General features: G+C 46.1%; 1 protein-coding gene across 2 annotated transcripts in view; it reads left to right on the top strand.

The window, feature by feature from the left end:
- Positions 1 to 2,550: 2,550 nt before the first annotated feature.
- Positions 2,551 to 14,499, top strand: part of ATL2 (atlastin GTPase 2) — a 37,338-nt gene continuing 25,389 nt past the window's right edge. Inside the window, exon 1 of one of the 2 annotated variants that reach the window (XM_069852939.1) lies at positions 2,551 to 2,690. In XM_069852939.1, the coding sequence (XP_069709040.1) occupies positions 2,639 to 2,690 (52 nt within the window). In that variant the 5' untranslated portion in view covers positions 2,551 to 2,638. Of the gene's footprint in view, positions 2,691 to 5,450; positions 5,593 to 14,499 lie in introns of those variants that run through there. The other variant, XM_069852938.1, reaches the window with a different exon arrangement.

The following is a 14,499-nucleotide window of genomic DNA, read 5'->3' as shown; positions in this document are numbered from 1 at the left end:
CCCCAGCACACTAAGCAATAAATCTTATGTTAGTACATTAAATAATAAAACATCTACGTAGTATTTTTCCAAGTGAGATCCTGAATTAACACTGATGCCTCTGTGATGGTGGTGTACTTTCTCTCATCCCAAATTGTTTCTGCTGACCAGATCTTCACATGCTGGACCATGCAGAAAAAGCAGTAGCAGTGTAGAGTGAAGCATGGTGTCATCAATTGCTAAAGCACCACTGGGGAGTCCTCCTTCCTTAGGCCTCACTGTCTGTGCCAGCAAAGCATGCACAGCTCTGCGCCGTGGAGGGAGGCTATACGGGTTCAGCACCTGTCATGATTATCTTGGCCAGACATTTGTTGGGCATCACAGTGACAGCTGGAGCAATTCTGCTTTTTGTAGGACAAGAGGTTTGGGAGCTAGACTCTAGGGATGTGGAAAAGTTCTTTTTCTGTGGCGGCCTTGATGGTGTAAGGAGGAGCCCCTGGGAAATGACACCAAGGGGACCTGGATCCCAGAGGTCCTTAGAGATGCCCATGTCAGTTCAAAAAAAGCAGTTTAAAGCCTGTGTGGAAACACATTTCACCATATTGGCATTTAACATGTGTGCACATCCTCCCCAGTAGCAGAGCTGGCCTCATTTTTAGAGAGACAGGTCAAAAATCACTGCAAAGCAGTCAATAGGTAGGCAACCATGTGCTCTGGGTGAAGCCGGAGGTGGCATGCAGGCTGCAGACAGAGCCATCTCTGCAGTGGGACAGCCGTGGGGTTTGCAGGTGTGTGGGCACTCTAAGCAGCACTTCAGCTTCCACAGGACTCGGTATTCTAGCCCAGCCTTCAAAAGCAGACTCATCTTGTTGTGCTTTTGCATAACAGTGAGGAGGAAATCACACTGTGTTTACGTAGACCCAAATTATAGGAGTCTGTTTGAGCAAATGCTTGCATATAAAAGCTTCAACTGGCTACTGAGCTTCATTTCCAGGAGCAGAAGAAAACCACTTAGCCACTTAATCCTTTGAAGACTTCAGTCACCTTGATAAGGAAGATAGGGCAGTATGGGGTGTGAGAGTGCCACCTCTACAGGCAGGCTTCCTGCCACCACTCCAGAGAGCCCCCCAAACACCTACCATGTAGACAAGCATGGCTTTGGAGCCTGCCTGCTGCCCTTCCCCTGGCTGTGCCACAGCCCCTTGATTTACACCCTTAATCCTGGGGAGATTGTGCAACAGACCCTTCAGGCTGAGAACGGATTATGACCCATTTCAAAGGTGTTGGGAGAGCCCAGTAAACTGGCCCAACCCCTCCTGCAAAAGCACCTGCAGGCAATTCCTGCAGCTGGTGCCTAGCAACATGTTCTGAGCTGCTCTGACAACAGATAAAATTCAGTATTATTTCATCCTTCCTTACCCAGAGGAGTAGCTCTAGCTCTTGAGTCATCGCTAGAGGAGAATGAGACCTATCTCCCACTTGGATTGCTATAAACGAGAGGTATGCGAGGGGCTGCTCTCAGTCTCTTGAACATGTGTGCTGCTGCCAGCTAAAAAAGGTATCCCCTCTTGGCATGCGGGACAGCTGCAGTTTCAGGAGTTTTGGTAAATTGTTTGCTCCTCTCCTCCCCAACTTGCTTTCTGCTCCCAACAGCCTCTCTGCTTCCCTGGAGCTTTCTGTGGAGAAGCCTACAGGAGAACCAGGTTTGGTTCCATGCCAAGTCCCACCTAGGCTTTGGTTGGATGAGATGTCACAGATGAAGGTAGCCCTCAATCTGAGAGAGATGATCTTGGGAAATGGTGAACATCTGAAAAATGCATAGGAGACAAAACTTGCGTGTTTATTGGGCTGAGATCCTTGTAGAGGTGATAAGGCAAACACCAGCCAGCCCAGGCAGGACCAAGCAGGGTGTCTCTGCATGTGAGCAGGGCACAAGGATTGTTTGTGGGAAGAGGGAGTCAAGGGGAGGATGGAGCTCCAGAGAGGGCAGAGGTTCAGTGGGCAACACAGCCTCCAGTGCCTGCTGGTGCTGCATGCAGCAGGGAGGAGGCCTCCAGCTGGAAGTGGTGGAAAGCTATGAGCAGAGGAAGCCCATGAGCAGTACAATAGTGGTGCCACAGCCTGGGCGCTTCTTGGAGAAAAGCGAGACAAGGTGCCGTGCAGGACTTTTCCAAACTCTGGGGGGGCACATGTTTGTCTCTGGGAGCAAGGCAGATTTCCCAGCGGGAAATGGTTATGAAATCTCAGGCTTGCCCAATTGACGCATCTCCCTTGGCAGTGTCTGGTAAGAGGGCAGCTGACCACTATCAACCCTGCCTGTGCCTCGTGCTACCACAGCTTTTCTGCTGCAGGGCTGTCTCCTCCTTAACTCCCTGGTCTTTTCTCTTGAGAAACCACGGGGTCCCTAGGAGCCAAGAAGTCGGAGGCACCGTATTGCTGAGGACAGTAGGCGCTGCCAGAAGAACTACCTTTATCTCACAGCTGTCTGTGCTTAGCTGCCAGTTGCCTGCAGCACGGCATGGGCTGGAGGGAAGACTGAGATTCACCTTGTGACTAGTTTAGACTCTACAACCTGAAACAGATGAGGAAAGACGTTGTTAAGTGTGTTACTGCCAATAAAGGCCTCTCCATGTCATCCTAGGACCCTTCGCCCTTCAGCATGGGAGACTGCTCTGTTCCCCAGCCCGGGAGTGGTGTTCGGCATGCTTCAGGTGGGTGTTTGGCTTATGGATTTGTCATCATGCAGGGCACCTTAAGCAAAGCCAGCAGCATTGCACAGACTAGCTGAGTGGCATAGAGAAGCATTTCATATAGAAAAGCATTAGGAATCTGCATCTGATCTGTCTTCTGTAGTGTCCAGTGGGTGCCTCTGCCTGCATGGGGCAGGAACTGTCCTGTACCGTGTTGTGCTGCCTGAAGGCCAGGAGACACTGTGGTTGATCTGTGTCCCTTCCAGCTGCAGGAGGGGACAGCTCTCCCAGCAGAGTGGCTGAGCAACCCCTGCCTTGGGCAGAGCTGTCTTGTTGCACTGATGAGACAACTGATGGTTGTGTTGAGTGGCCCCAAATGGCTGTGGGACACGCTTAGGACAGCAGAGGTTTTTTAAACTAGAGTAGCCAAATCCAAGAGAAAATGCTGTCTATAGTACAAACCTCTGCCTTTCCTTGCTGGCCCAACCTGCACTTGCTGGTTTGACATGTCTTCCCACCACAGCCTGCCAGGGATTTGTGCAGTCGCTCCTAAGCTCCTCTTGGGGCAAACCCAAGGCTAGCTTAAGCAGTTTCTGTGCTAACTTCTTGCATAGCCTAGCTCAGAGGAAAGTGGCACGCAGCTGGGAGTGTGGTGGAGACGGGGACCTTTGCAAGCGAGAGATGACATGTTGATAGCAGAATCCTTCAGCTCAGGAAACGTATCCTTCCTTTCTGCAAACATAGAAAGACAGAATTAAGGTTGAGCTTTTTGACCTCTAAGTTCTTTACTTCTGTTCTCATATTACAGCAGCAGCAAATCCTGTTCCATGGGGCAGAAATCTATCTGCCTGTATATGTGCTATTTTGAACTCTTCTCCACATAAACTGCTCCAGATTTGGGCAGAAATGTGGCTGTTTACTAGCAACAGAACTGGGAAAATTCTTTAGTGTTGGGGTTCTTTTTTCCTTTAGTTTTTCAGTTTTCATATTGAGCTCCTGAAGCTTAAGTCTGACAGTTAACAGTATTTCTAGTTTTCCATGTGTTTTACTTCAAGTTATTTCCTTTGCGTGTTTCTGAAACACCTCTGTATGTAGAGTGTGTTCTGGCTTCTTTCTGATGTCAAGAAAGGTTTTCCTCTTGACTTGGGCCAAGGTAGAAGGACATGCAACACACAATTATTGTTCCCAAATAATAAGGTATTAAACTGCGAAAAGCCAATGGCAGCACTTTATTTTAGCACTCGTACTAACGCTACTGCACAAAGGGGTTGAAATAACTTCCGTTTATGCTTCCATTATGCTTATTTGGTCCTGGAGATGAAGCTTTTGAGTGATGGCAATCTAAGACACAAGCAGATTTTGGTTCCACCTAAACGGAGGCAGATTGAAAGGTTAGAAGAGCACACACCAACGGGCTGTCTTGGCACCTGAAGTGTTTCCAAACCTTCTCCAAACTCCGCTTTCAGTTCTTTACTACTGAAGTAGCACATAAGGGTCCTCATAACTCGGGGGTACTTGGTGCTGTGCTTGCAGTGGCAGTCCCTGCCTCCAAATGTAGGGTCTGAAACACATTAAACAGACATTAAAACATCTAAAACATCTGTCTAGAAAGCTGCCTGGAGGAGAAAGACCTGGGGGTGTTGGTTGACAGCCGACTGAACATGAGCCAGCAGTGTGCCCAGGTGGCCAAGGCAAATGGCATCTTGGCTTGTATCAGAAATGGCGTGGCCAGCAGGTCCAGGGAGGTTATTCTCCCTCTGTACTCGGCACTGGTGAGACCACTCCTTGAATACTATGTTCAGTTCTGGGCCCCTCACCACAAGAAGGATGTTGAGGCTCTGGAGCGAGTCCAGAGAAGAGCAACAAAGCTGGTGAGGGGGCTGGAGAGCAGGTCTTATGAGGAGCGGCTAAGAGAGCTGAGGTTGTTTAGCCTGGAGAAGAGGAGGCTGAGGGGAGACCTCATTGCTCTCTACAACTACCTGAAAGGAGGTTGTAGAGAGGAGGGAGCTGGCCTCTTCTCCCAAGTGACAGGGGACAGGACAAGAGGGAATGGCCTCAAGCTCCACCAGGGGAGATTCAGGCCGGACATTAGGAAAAACTTTTCACAGAAAGGGTCATTGGGCACTGGCACAGGCTGCCCAAGGAGGTGGTTGAGTCACCTTCCCTGGAGGTGTTTAAGGCACGGGTGGATGAGGTGCTGAGGGGCATGGTTTAGTGATTGATAGGAATGGTTGGACTCGATCTGGTGGGTCTCTTCCAACCTGGTTATTCTATGATTCTATGAAAAGGTGCTGTAACCACAGTGATACCTGCAGAAGAGCATAGAGATCAAATTCACATCTATTCAATCCTAATTACGCCACTTGGAATCGTTAAAACTGTCGAGAACTTCGTTGTTGTAGACTCACATCAGTCAATCGAGTCAGCGTAGCCCACGACTCCGAGAAAACCGGTGCCTACCGAGAGCATAACCCTCTCCGCCCAACCTGTCGCTGTAACGAGCGACGAGGTTCCACCAGCCACCCGCGAAGCTTCGCTTGACCTTTAGCCACGGGAACCCTCCTCCGGGACACGCCAAGGCCCCGCGCGGTGAGGGCCGCTGCGCGTTAGGGGCGGGGGGGCGGCGCGCTCAGAGGAACGAGACCCTCACGGCCCCGCGTGAGGGCCGCGTGAGAGCCGCGCGCGACGTCCTCGCGCGAGCCCCGCCCCCTGTCAGCGCTCCGCCGCCGGGGCTTTATCGCGCGGCGGCGGCGCGCGGGCAGGGGGGCGGGGCCCCGCCCCCCTGCCCGCGCGCCGCCGCCGCGCGATAAAGCCCCGGCGGCGGAGCGCTGACGTCACGGCGAGTTAATTTTAAACCCGGACAAGATGGCGGCCAGGGACGCGGCGCGGCGCGCGGGCCCGGCCCGGCGCCCCGACCCGGCAGGTAGCGCGGGGGGGGAGGCCCCGCCGTCCCCCTTTCCCGTTCCCCTTCCTCTCGCCCCGACGCCTCAAAATGGCGCGGGCGCCCCTCGGGGTGGGGGTGGGTGGCCCCGAGCGGGGTCACCGCGGCCCGTGACCTCGCGGTGCGGCGGCGGGGCCGGCGGCCGCCTCGGCCCGGAGGGAGCGGGGCTGGCGCGGCCGTCGGCCGGGACAGGGGCCGCCCGGCGGCTCCCGCCGCCCCGGGGGCGGAACGGTGGGGTTGGGGGCGATTGGACGCGATCCGCTGCCGGCTTCAGGCGCTCCCGTTGCGATCCGGGTGCGGGCGGGGACGCCGCGCTGCGCTGTCAGCCGGCGGGAGCGGGGTGGCTGCTCCCTTGGCGTCTGGTGTGGGAGAAAAGACGACGTTCCTGAGCGTGGGGAAGTGTTTGGTTGTGTTTGGCTGCATTGCGATTTTAATAATTTAAGTGTCCGGAGATTGAAATTGAGGGTATGATAACGCTCGCCTCCTTACCGGTCTCTGCCCCTCCCCCAGCGCTGCCGAATTGTCGTTGATAGTTCTCTGTGGTTCTGGCACTGTGGAGTTTAATAATCTTTCTGGCACTGTGGAGTTTAATAATCTCAAAGCATGAGGTTATTGCATAACTTCTCAGAGTCATAAAAGCGCTGGTACACCTGTAATAACCGACCTTTACGATAGCTACGTGGAAACATGCATGTGTCACTCTGATGTTGCTTGTGCACTTTAGGTATGGAACAGCTGAATTGATAGAGACTGTGTGTATGGCTGTGAATGATCTGTGTGTGCCTGCAGAAGAGCTTTCTGTACAATGAAGTAAAGCAGGACAGTAGACTGTAATAGTTACAAGAAGAGAAATATTAACAGGGGAGGCCTGTAACTCCTCCTGTGCCATTACTGAGTGTTGCTTATTAGCTGTTACGTTCTAGCTCGCCCTGAAGTCATCGGTGATGTTACGATTCCTCCTCAAATAGCAGCAATAGCTCGATGATATTTCAACTAGAAATCCCTTGAAAGCAGGGAATGAGATTGAGGAAGGCTGTATTCTTCTTCACCTGCCTGCAACTTAAAAGAGTTTCTGAAATACTTCTAGCAGGGAACAGTTTATCGTAAAAACACTCCTTTAAATACACCAGTCTCTCCTAGTTTAGAGGGCCAAGCAGCTTTTTTTTTGTCTTGGATGGACCAGGACTCTGACTCAGGTTTTGCAGGAGTGCTGACACTTCTCAGGTACTTTGTGCCAACTACAGTCCCTCTGTTTTGGTGAAATATCAGTGATTGTTTCCCTGCTGACAAGACTAATAAAGGACCACTGGCTGGAGCTAGGTACTGTCATAGATGAGGGATTGTTTTCTCTCCTTGTCCTAATAAGAATAGGGACCCTGCCTCAAGCCAGCTAGTCTGGGTAAGAGCAGGCCTGCTGGAGTGGAATGGGGGCTAAGAATTTTCCTCCATGTACAGAATAGCCCATATCTCCTGATGGCAGTATCATGTCCTTTACAACTTTGAGCTTTGCCCAACTGCGAAACTGGGTATAATGAGCAGACAGGAGTGCAGGTAGATGAAATTGTGTTGCTCTTGCTTTGGTAGTGAAGCACAGTGGTGTGAGTCTTCAGTGCAAAGTGGATCACAGATTACACTTCAGCACTAGAGTAAAACAAGTTTTAGCTCGTACCTCTTGTTATAGACTTACTAATCTTAGCACAGTTTGTAAAAGTTTGGCTGTTCCAAGGACATTCATAAGGAAAACTGCCAAGTTGCACTTAAATCTGACTTTTCTATGTAAGGTGACGTTTGAAGTCGCTTTTGTTACTGTGCTGTGGTCATGAACCAGCCCTTCTTGGGAATAATTTTTGATATCTTCACATAGCAATCTTGGAATGGGAAGTTTTAAACTTCCTTCAAGACTGAATTGTTCCCTTGTTTTTACCACTGCTGCATGCTGTGCCTACAATGTGATCTGCAAGCTGCCAGTTTGAGTGCAGTTTTCCGACTTTTTTTGCTAAATCCTGCATTAACTTCTCAAACTTACTGTGCTAATCATTAGTATTTTAAAGTTTTGTCTTTGATAGCGACTGTCTAAGGTGAACAAGGCACAAAAATATTTTTCTAAGATTTTGCATAGGCAGGCCTGCTGTATTTGTCGTTTGTAAATAACTGGAAGTTTTCAGGGCTGCTTACATACATTGATTCTTAAAACTTTACTCTTACTGGAGAATGAATGGGTATTTCTCAAATAATTTTCAGCAACCTGAACTTCTTCAGATGTCCAGAAGGAATGATGACAGTAGCTTTCTTTGTTCCTGACAAGAATAATATTATTTTATCCAATAGCTGATTTTGAGGTCATAGTGGTGTGTAGGGAGTCGATTTACGTGAATACGGTAAGCTGAATACAGGGCTTGGGGCTGGTATCTGAAACACTAGAACAGATAAGCAAGTGTGAAATAATATCACAGAATCACTAGGTTGGAAAAGACCCACTGGATCATCGAGTCCAACCATTCCCATCAATCACTAAGCCATGTTCCTCAGCACCTCGTCCACCCATCCTTTAAACACCTCCAGGGAAGGTGACTCAACCGTCTCCTTGGGCAGCCTGTGCCAGTGCCCAGTGACCCTTTCTGTGAAAATTTTTTTCCTGATATGTGAAAACATTGCTCAGGTTGATGTCTGCTGTTTCAGTTAGCTGCGAATAAATGACTGATTTGAAATGAGTGATGTCTGTTAGGATAAGGATTATAATCAAGTCATTTCTGGCAGCAAATGAATATGTAATAGGGACTAGTGTTCTGAGAGCATTGGTAGTGAACTTGTCTGACCTTTTAACTTCTGTTTATTTCTGAATTAAGTTACTATGTTTTGTGTGTTATTCATATGTAGGAAAGCAAGATGTCATGTGCATACTAAGCATGCTGTTTGAAACACTTTCAATATAAAAATCGGAGGAACTCGGAAAGCATTTAAATTCAGAAGCTGATCTTCTGCCCAATTAAGAAACCTGGAATGAATTCTGAGGGTTTTGAAGATTTGTCTGTTTTTTCCCCATTGTTAATTCTTATTTGACTGAATTTATCACCTAAGACTTTAGGTAACATGCATTGTATTCCGTGGCTGTAGGAATGAGTTACTGGGAGATGATCTAAGGTATAAATTATTGCTTGGCAAGTAACTACCCGTTTATGTTTAACGGGAGTTCTTGCTCTGCAACAAAGGAAGGAGCTTACCCTCCCCCTTTGTGTTTGTGAGGTACATATACCATTACAGTGCTTTAGCTGGTAAGTTCACTTAATGAATTAGCAGGTTGTTCATGTGCTTACATATCCTAAAGCTATCCAGTTAGCTTGCCTGGAGTCTATCACAGAAAATTGCAGCTCCTCCCTAGGCTTGTTACTCCTTGAGGTGACAAGACTAGTTTGTATCTCGTTCTAGTGTGAGAATAGGAGCTTTTTGTGTTCAGTATGATCTGTGAAACTATGCAAGTCTCTTCTCTTCTCCCTTTCCCATTAACTAAAGAGGAAAAGTAGCTATGGCAATTTTGAAATGGTTAGTGGCTGGTTCCTCTTTAGGGCTGGAAGAACGAAGTTTGACACCAAAGGTGTCATTACCGAACCATGTATCATCCAAGGCAGTCTGACAAAAGTTACCTGAGTGAATGCAGGTAAGCTAGGTATTGAGATTCCTGTTTGATGCCAGCTTGATGAAATCATGAGCAGGACTAACAGGAAATCAAATGTAACGTGGAAGAGAAATCTATTTGTGCCTCTGCAGAAATAATTTATGGAAGACCAGCTTCTTCTAATGCCTGTCTCTATCGTGGAGGAATAGACAGGAGGACTATCGAAGCTGTAAGACTGCACAAAGTGCCATTTGGGAAAGAACTGTGCTTACGCTTGATTACTGGGCCTCTAATTATGGCTTGTATATGATATGAGGGATGTTCTGATATGGTTTTGCTAGGAGGCGAGATATCTAGAACAGGAAGAAAACATTAGTTGAAACATATTTCCAGCTTTATTTTCAGTGTGGATAATGAGCAAATGACTGCATTTTCATTTCATATCAGCCCTACATACCAGTGATTTGTGCATGGCAAGGTAGGGGGTATGTGCTGCTGCAAGTCTTGTCACACTTCTCTTAAAAGTCTGGAATAGAAGCCAAAACCTGGAAGGCAGAGTATTTGGAGGCTTGAACTAATGAAATGTTGTACAGATTGCAGACATGGAGTGCAGAATCTAATCTCCAGTAAACTGATATTTGAGAGTAGAACTTAATTTGCCTTTGTGCAGTTGTTGCGCAAGTGAGATCAGAGTCAGATTTCAGTCAAATCATAGTACACTTTTTTTTTGCTCACCATTGCCTTAGAGATAGTCATGTTAAATTGGCAAGTTCGAACTGGTCTCAGTAAAATATTTGAAGTGTCTTTTGAGCAGTATGTTATGTAATGCCAGGACAACAGGGCTTTTATTTTTTTTTCTTGGATTGATAAATCATAATAACCTGCTGGACAATATCTATCAACTGCTTGTACTCACGTGTTAGGACTAGTTCTTGTCTGTTGTGCATACTTGGAAAAGTTGTTCTCACCCCTTATCTTATGAAACATGGTGGTACTGCCGAGTGGCAGAGTGAGTGCAGTTATTTTAACTGTCTCTGTAAGCTCTGTTCAATGATACTACTATCTGCAAACTTGCATGCTATTCCACTCCTCCCCTCAACCTCTTCTGCATTTTGAACTCCTCAGGTAAATGTAACAAGCAAAAGTCAAAAAATACCTTGTTCATTATCTTAGTCTGTGTAGTGTGATATACTTGGACAACCCATTAGCAACTGGGGGATGGAAGGTGCAATCTGTTAATCTTCTGCCTAATATGGAAATCATCACAGTGCTGATTTTGAGGGAGGGACAGTCACTCTTAAGTACATGAACTCCTAGGCATGGAAGCAAAAACTTGGCTTCTTCTAATGTATTGCTTAGACATAGAGTAGTAGTGGAAATGACTGTTGGAAAAAAAACAAAACCAAACCACAAAACAACACAAAAAAAAACCCCAAACCCAAACTGAACTAGGTTAAGGTTCTTGATAGAACCAAATCACTCTCTTAAAAATGAGAAATCATCTTTCTTTTGTGAGAAATGGTTTCTTAAATACCTTGTAATTCTGAATTAATACTAAGGAGTTGTTTTTGTTAATGATAATGCTGTGATTCTAAACATGGCCTTAAAGCTGTCCTCAAGGCAGTTATTGCTTATCTTCCAAGCAACAAAGTCCGAAGCTTGTCATGGGGATAAGGGAGGGAATGTGAAACAAAGTACTTAAAAGGAAATCTTTCTAAATGCTAGACTTCTTAGTACAGAAATTATTTGGAAAAGTAATCCTTTTGAGGGCTGGGGCACAGAACTGGGGTATTTTCTAGAGCTAATACTACTGTAGAAATAAGTAACTGCTGAAAGCTTACCACATGTTACACTCTGAGATTTAAGAAGCATAACCCCCCCCTTTCAAAATAAAATAACAGTAGTAGAAACATTAAGAAATGAAACTTCTGCTATTAAGCTTTTTTTTTTTTTCTATTGAAAAATGAACAAGCTATCCACTATGAACGCTTAGATCATAGATGTGGTTAAATACTTCTGGAACCTTAAGAGGCTACTAGGAATCCTGCTTGTTTGAGAAGACCCTTGAAATGCAGTCTCATGCTTTTAAAGAGATAGGGAGTTGGCTTGCAATAGACTGAATGTTATTCTTAGAATATATCTGAGTACTTTGAGTTGCAAACATATCACTGTTTCATTAACCAGATAACAGACGGAGCTGTACTGTACTCTAAACTACTATTTATTTCCTATTTCTGTGGTGCATTAGAACTGACTAGATTAAGCTTTTGTGAACTATAAAAAACTGTACGCTACTATCTGTCTCTTGGTTCATCATCTAAACTTAGACTTCTCTCCCCAATGTTTGTCCTCTGCTGTAAGGAAAGATTTCATGGAAACTTGCACAGAATAAGGAAAGTAAATACAATCTACGGAAGCTAACCAGCTAGTTGAAGGGGAGTGTTAAACATGCAGTCTTCAGACAGTTTTATTTCCTTCTTCCTCCCCGTCACCCCTTGTAGTGTCAACATATGGTATGGTGTGGTGTCCTGTAGAAAAGCATTTAGACTGGCTAGACATATTCAGAGTAGGCTGAGAACTTCTTGTAAAGAGAAGTGGTAACCAGCTCACATTCTGTGTTTGTTCCTTTCAGGAGGATGGTGTGGTTTGTTTTACCTCTGGGATTACTGTCTATTTCTCCCTCAATGCCATAATCCACTAGGTTTGACTGGCCAGCAGCCTTTAGAGTACACACATCAATGGCATTCGTTGTCCCAGGAAAATGCTATTTAAAACCAGAAAATGCTTCTGTAGTTAAGACTTTTGTTTTGCTAGCAGTGGGTGGCTGAGGATTCTGTGGTAACAAGTGTCATGAATGGTAAGTCTTGAGCCCTTTGAACTAATAAGGAGGTGCTTGTTGTGTGGAACTGAGCTACTAAAGTGTAAGTGTTTTAGCGGTGTCCTTGTGACAACTTAACTGTGATGACTTTGAAATAAAAATTCTTGTTATCTACCCTTCAGTGGAGAAATCTCTTAGCTGATACAGTAAAATTACTAGCAACGTTCAAGGTAATGCTGCTGTGGTGCAGGAAGGACTATGCCAAGCTCAGGGTCTTCCCAGCAGTTACACAACCTAGCCTATGTTATTGACAAAACAAACTAGTGTTAACCTCCATTTGTTGTTGAGTGAAGGTTAACGTGTGTTGGTGAGCCCAGCCTAAAGCTGAACTCTTTCTGATCTAAACAAATCCTTGGAAACACACTCCGATCTAGTTACGGCCCAGTTGTCTACCCATCTTTGCAGTGTTATCACATATCACTAAGTCAGTCTCCACATGAATGTGCTTCTCAACTCTAATAGTGAGTTCTGTGAGTCTGGAGAAGTTTTCCAGCCTAACTAGATTGTAGTTACAAAGCTGAACTTCTCTTTTGGCACCAGTGCCCAGTCAAGCAGCTTGCGCCTCCCCTTCAGTTGTGCTGGTGTGGCTCTTTTGGAGGCTGTAGTCTGAATGGCACTTCACCTTGTGTTTGTTCAAGATAAGTTGGTCCCTGGACCTAGGACAGTGGTCCCAACACAGAGGGCAGCAGTCCTGTACTGTTCAGCAGTACAGCTGAACGTCTCCTGTGCCCTGCAGGTGAAGCTGCCTAGCTCTGCTTTTTGTCTGTCTTCAGCTCTAGTGCTTGTTGGACTCTAATGGAGGTGATCCAGTTTGTAGAAAACTGTTTGCATTGGATTGCTTTTTCTGTTGGTTTGTTTAGCTGACTTGATTTTTGGCAGAGTTTGATGTGTGGCACAATTAGCAGGAAAGGCTGGGTGGAGCTAGCAGTGGTAAAGAGTGGGAACAGCCCTTGTGTGAGTGGGTGGTTAAGGCTCTGCTGTGCTAGTGAAACGGGCTTGAATGGCAGCAGGAGAGGGAGGAGGTGGCAGCGGTGGCAGTTGGTGGCACTGTCCTGTTGGCAGAATAAATGTACTTCGAACTGTTACCTTTGCAAGGGACCTCTGGCAAGCAGCAGCAATGATGCTTGGCAGAGATTCAAGACCTGTGGAGAGTAGATGCTGGGCTCTGAGGTGTATGGATGTGGTTAGATGCATAATCAGTTATTATGGGTTAACTGCAGAGAATTGATGTGGCAGCTCAGGCCTCTTTCTCTGTGCTTAGCAGTGAGAACTGTGATCAAAACTGCTTCTGTTGTTGTTGTGTGAGGAAAATATCTTGCTCCAGTGGAGATAAAATGAATGCAGGCAAAGTCCAATTTATTTTTTTGTTTCAGCTCTCCCTAGATGTGATTTTTGTGGGGCTTCTTTCCTGTTTCGATTCACAGTGTTGATCTGATTAAATGTGTTGGCACATGTTGCGTTTCCTCTGGTCACAGTTACCTTTCATCTGGTGGGTGCATTAGTGATGCTACTGAGTGAAGAATAGGTAAGAAGATGGAGGGAGGAGGAATCTAAATACTCCATGAAGGTGTCTGAGGGTAGTTACTGTACTGGTTTTGCTAGCTACCTAATCTTGAGAAGCCAGTTTCTTCAGGTAAACCTAGTCTCTCTCCCTGTGCTGTTCTTTATTCTTTAAATGAAAAGTAGAACTTCTTATTAAAATGGAATATGGAGTTCAGTGCTGTAAAGGTGCTGCAGAGACCTAAAGGAAGGTGGGAAGCCGAGTATAAACTGGAGGTTGGGTTAAAAGATCGCTTTTGCTTAGAAACTTCATATTGTTAGAAACATGGCTTGATCAAAAAGGAGAATCTAAAGCTTCTCTGGCTTCCTCTGTTTCCTTAAACTTGTTCGTGTTCCTGAGTGACAGCTTGCTTATCGTGGAAATGAGTATGAAAACTGGCCTTCTGGCATATCTCCCTGTATAGCAAAAGTAAGCTCCTTGCTTGCTGCTGAGCTCCTCTGTGGCCATGGTACAGATGCAGCTGGGTGACTAAACCTATTCTGGCTTCTAATCTAAAGATCAAACATGGGGTAATTGAAGTTGTCATCTGTCACCTTATTCTCTTCTCCTATCCTTTTTATTCCAAGTTCTGGTAACTTAGCTGATAGTTATTTAAAATATCAACTGCTGACATGAGTAATACATGCAAGGTACATAAAATGTAGTTATGGCCTAAACCAGTTAGAAAATGCTGACTGAATCCTTCTGGATGAGCAACAACCTCAAATAAAATTGCTTTGAAATACAAGAAGTCTGCCTAGTTTAAATCTGTGGCCTTCAAGGGTCCAGTTAGCCTGTGGTGTTCACAAAGAGTTTTCACTTACCATCTAGGACATTGTCACATCTGCTGCATTCTCA

The sequence above is a fragment of the Phaenicophaeus curvirostris genome, chromosome 2 (assembly GCF_032191515.1).
Source record: "Phaenicophaeus curvirostris isolate KB17595 chromosome 2, BPBGC_Pcur_1.0, whole genome shotgun sequence".
Lineage (NCBI taxonomy): Eukaryota > Metazoa > Chordata > Aves > Cuculiformes > Cuculidae > Phaenicophaeus > Phaenicophaeus curvirostris.
This window is presented reverse-complemented; position numbering and strand designations above follow the sequence as displayed.